The sequence below is a fragment of the Centroberyx affinis genome, unplaced genomic scaffold, assembly GCF_046629955.1.
Source record: "Centroberyx affinis isolate AG114_WGS23_722 - 3 ecotype Tasmania unplaced genomic scaffold, CSIRO-AGI_Caff_v1 ptg004926l_1, whole genome shotgun sequence".
NCBI lineage: Eukaryota > Metazoa > Chordata > Actinopteri > Beryciformes > Berycidae > Centroberyx > Centroberyx affinis.
In genome coordinates this window covers 17,291-21,646 of record NW_027282420.1, presented here as the reverse complement: position 1 = coordinate 21,646, position 4,356 = coordinate 17,291, and the positions used below count along the sequence as shown (strand labels likewise).

At 46.2% G+C, this 4,356-nt stretch overlaps 1 protein-coding gene across 1 annotated transcript; it reads left to right on the top strand.

Moving 5' to 3' along the window:
• Positions 1 to 1,084: 1,084 nt before the first annotated feature.
• LOC139666292 (transmembrane protein 238-like) lies at positions 1,085 to 1,549 on the top strand (the record flags this gene model as incomplete). Its single annotated transcript, XM_071545466.1, has 1 exon — positions 1,085 to 1,549. A coding segment is annotated over exon 1 (465 nt), but the record flags the coding sequence as incomplete, so codon positions are not given.
• Positions 1,550 to 4,356: the final 2,807 nt, after the last annotated feature.

The window sequence follows — 4,356 nt, the reverse complement described above, 5'->3', positions numbered from 1 at the left end:
GTTGTAATTACTTGTGTTATTATCAGTTCTCCCTTATTATCTATAACTTATTCTCTGTTGCTACAACGACCCAATCTCCCATTAAAGTTTCATTAATCTTTCCATTAATCTATAATCTCATATTAAAGTGATTTATTTTGTTATTATATGTGACTGATAGCCATTCTATGTAAATCAATTGTATTGTATGTGTCTATTTTCACACTTGGTTCTTCTTTTAGTTGATTTTAATACGTTTTTTAAATCAGTTACATTCCTGCTGCTGGAACCTTCACCCAAAATAATTTCCATTTGTGAATTTAAAATCATTCATAAACAAACTGCAGCAAACATTACCCACTTTGTATTAGTGTGAATAGAACTGATCATTTTGGATCTTGAACTGCTGATGAAGCTGTATTTTCTGCAGTGTGTTTGCCACTTGTGTTAACACACTTCCACAAGTCGTGACGCCAAGTGAGAAATATCGGAGCCTAGAAAAAAATCCCACATATCCTTGTAACCTAATTATCACTAGGAGGCTGACGTGATGCTTTTTCCCAGTTGGCAGCTCACATGTACGGTAAACCTAACATGACCTGAATGTGGCATACCGTCACAATAACTTGACGGTTAGAAGCAACGACTTGGAAGAGTTCACGGCATTCAGACTTGTTTAAACCCGTCGGGCCACCATGATTGAAGTGTTGTGTAGACTATGATCTTTCCTGATCAGCTTTTTTGCACTTTTTACACTGAGAAAGAAAGTCTGAATTTGTATTTATTTACCATCTGAAAGCTGAGGTGAACCGTATTTTCAAGTAGAAAGCTCATATCTCCCGTCTTTTCCCTATACGACCTGAACGCAGCATTGGTCTTCCCAACCTGGGAAGCAGCGAGGGAGATTTACGAGGCGCCCGTGAAGGCAGCACGATGATATGAGGAGGCCCCTGGGAGCCCCACTGGTTTACCATGACGTCACGGGGGACGGGCGGGGTTTGGGCATAGGTGAGCACCATACAGGTGTAAGGTGAGGAAATGTGCGTCCTGAAAAACAAGTTAAACTCCGCCGTGCCGCTAGTCGAGCTCGCCTCTCTCCTCCGGCATGGCCCACAACTGCGTGGGCAAGTGCGGGCCGTTATTCTTCCTCGCCGTCGTCTTTGACGTCGGCGGTCTGGCCGTGCTCCTGGTCGGGATTTTCGCCAACCTCAACGTGGACGGCCGCTTCTATGGGGATTTCCTCATCTACACCGGCGCGCTCATTATTTTCGTCAGCCTGATCTGGTGGCTCCTGTGGTACACCGGGAACATCCAGGTGTACGCGGAGGACGCGGACCGGGGCGCCCTGGACATCAACTTCACGCACTGGGCCAGGAAGCTGTCGGAGCGGCTCTCCAAGAGCGGCATGAACCCGCTGGAGGCCGGGGAGAAGAAGAGCCTGGGCAACGGCAAGGAGATGAACGGGACGGTGCCCGTGCACGCGCCGACTCGGATTACGTGGGAGAACGGCAGCAGCGCCGTGTCGGGTCACGACAACGGGGGATATGATGGAGGAGGAGGAGGAGGAGGAGGAGGAGGAGGCGGCGGCACGGACAGCGGCGCTCCCCCGGATAAAACGGTGGAGCTGGGGATTCTGAAGAGCTCAGACGTGGCTTTGCAGACGGCGGATGACAAAGCAGAGAGACTTCTCTGACGGGAGCTGGTGCGTAAAAAAAAGAAAACAAAGACCCCCCCCCCTCCTTCCCCCCTTTTCCTTCCTCATCACCTAACCCGGGGCCACCTCAACATCCCCCCCGTTTCTTCTCTCTGGAGTCTATTGTTGGATCCAAAAACCCATTTCCCACCTAACCTACTTCGTCTCTCGCCGGCTGACACCAGTAACCTGTTGCATTTCCTAAAAGTAATGCAAGCCTATATGAAAAATGTATGATCCGCAGGAAAGACTAGGCCACGAAATAATAACTTAAAGTCATAAATATTCAGCGCCTTCCCCTGGCTTCACCCTAAACTCACTTCGATCTATCCGTCCAGTGTTGTTTTGCCTTGTCATTAGCTGTAACTCTTTCATCATCGTGTTGCTCCTCCAGTGCTGCTGCTATGGCAATTTGCCTTCACCCGAGTCTTAATTATGAAATGTCTGGCATTATTGTCAGTGATCAGACGGAACCCACAGTGAGCCGGTCCTGAGGAATGGCTGCCCTCACACAGGCGGATGCCCTAGGACCTGATTGTTCACTTGCTCATGAATATCTGTAATAATAATTAATTTTTTTTTTTTTTCTTTACCCGGCCGCTGTGAAAAGATCTTCAGTGGCCCTTGGCAGCTTTTAATTAATGAGCCTGACCGTTTCTACTCACCTTCACAGTTCTGCATTATTTTAGCCGTCAGTTAAGGATTGCTTATAACTGGGTGGCAAGCCAGACACCCTTTGGGCCAAAAGGCTCAATTGCATTTTAATGGAACTCAGCAGCACTTATTGATTCAGTGGAATGGAGTGTGGTAGGTCTCCTCGCTCAGCCCCCAAATGCAAGGATTATATATAAGTCTGCTTCATATAAACTCCCTGCCTCCACTAGTTCCAGGTAGTTAGTTTTGAAAAGGTTTCAGCCTGATTCTCTTATGATCTAACCCGGCTAATGATCTTTGAGATATGGAACTGTGTGATATGGCGTGGTCAGAAGAGCAAACACGGCATACCAAACACAGTATACTGTTAAATGTGATCTGCTTCTAAGACAGCCTCGCACTCAGAACATATAATCTTAACGGTTTTTTATCACTGGACATTCCTCCGATGAATGCAAGCCTCCACCTAAAGCCAACACCGCTATTGTCCCCGCCACCTGTTACGCTACATTATGAGTGATACATTTGGACTCGGTTTGTCGATTAGATTTGACAGCGGCTCGCTTGAATAAATATTGGCACACGAAAACACAATGCTCAGATGTTTAGCAAACACGGTTTTCCCAGCAGGCATGAACTGGTTCCATTAAAAAGTTGGGTAACGCGGACAGAATGGGTTCAGGTTTCAGTGGCGGTTGCCTTATCTCCGGACGTATTCATGTTGTCATGCAATCTCAGCATCAGGCTGCAGGCCCTGAACAGCTGAGGGACGACTTTATGAAGCGTCCCAAAGATAAACATGCAGGTGGAATATGGCAAATACTGCAAAAGTTGAGACAGGAGTCAAGTATTGATGCGATCTCGGTGTAGGATTTGTTTGATCCTTCATTGTTCTTCACAGGCTGTAATTGAGAGTTCAGAAAATGGCTTTGTAGGTCTAGGTCTCTCCCAACAGGTGTTTGCATTTGGTTGAGCGGTGCCAGCCAGCCACCACAAAGGAAGATAGATATACAAAACGCCATTGCATTTGAATACTGTGGCTTTGGTGCTCGATGAATGAAAATCACCCGTCTCTGTGATGCTGCATGTAATTTTCCACTTCCATGTGTATTTTTTTTCTTGACTCTCGCTCTCCTCTCCTTCGCAGGGTGGCAAGTCTGGCTCTTCTAGGTCTAAAGGGACGGACTCTCCAAAAAATCTCCAACAGACTGAAAAAACTTCTAGCCGAGGAACTGAAGACACTTTCATTAGAAGAGACTATTTCTCATTCAGGGAAAAGCCCAGCGAAAAAAGGGGCTGTGCACAGAGGAAGAAAAGGTCTTAAATTAACATGTACATAGCAAATTTCTATTTTTATGCGTCGACTTTGTGAATTATTTGTCTTTGAATAAAGTTTTCACAGAAACGGACTGGGTCGTATCTCTTTGTGTGCTGCCGTTGAGTCACTTTAATATCTGAGAGTGCGTCCATAGATGTTAGAGCGTCATCCTGGCTGGCTGATACAGTTAGATGGCTGATAACAACACGTTAACGCCCACACAGTGTATTGTGCAATGGGCAGGTGGGGTCAGTGGTTTCTCCTGCCTCCCTTTTCCTCGTCTGGTTTCCACTGCTGCTGTTAAATAACTATAAAGTGTCACAGGAGGCTGTTTTACTCCATCGGCATCCGTGTACTAGATGTCGTTTTTTATGAAGTATGTATGAGCCCCGGGTGTCCCACCACCCTGCTCTTATTTTTTTTATCTATGCAAAGATGTTTCAGGCAAAAATATGAGGCAAATGTTTCCACTCTTTCAAATCCACCTGTGGGCCAAAGATAAGGCGAATTCTGGATCTGTGGGAATGTAATATGTTTATGTAATGAAGACGTGTCAAAAAAAACCCACATCCAGCGATAGAGAGGCGGAACGACGAGTCTGGTGTCATCATTAAAGAAACACATTTCCCCCAGTGTCAGACTTGGCTATGAGAAATATGCGAGATGCATGAGATTGGTGTTACAGAGAGGAATGTGACCTGGGTTTTAAAAG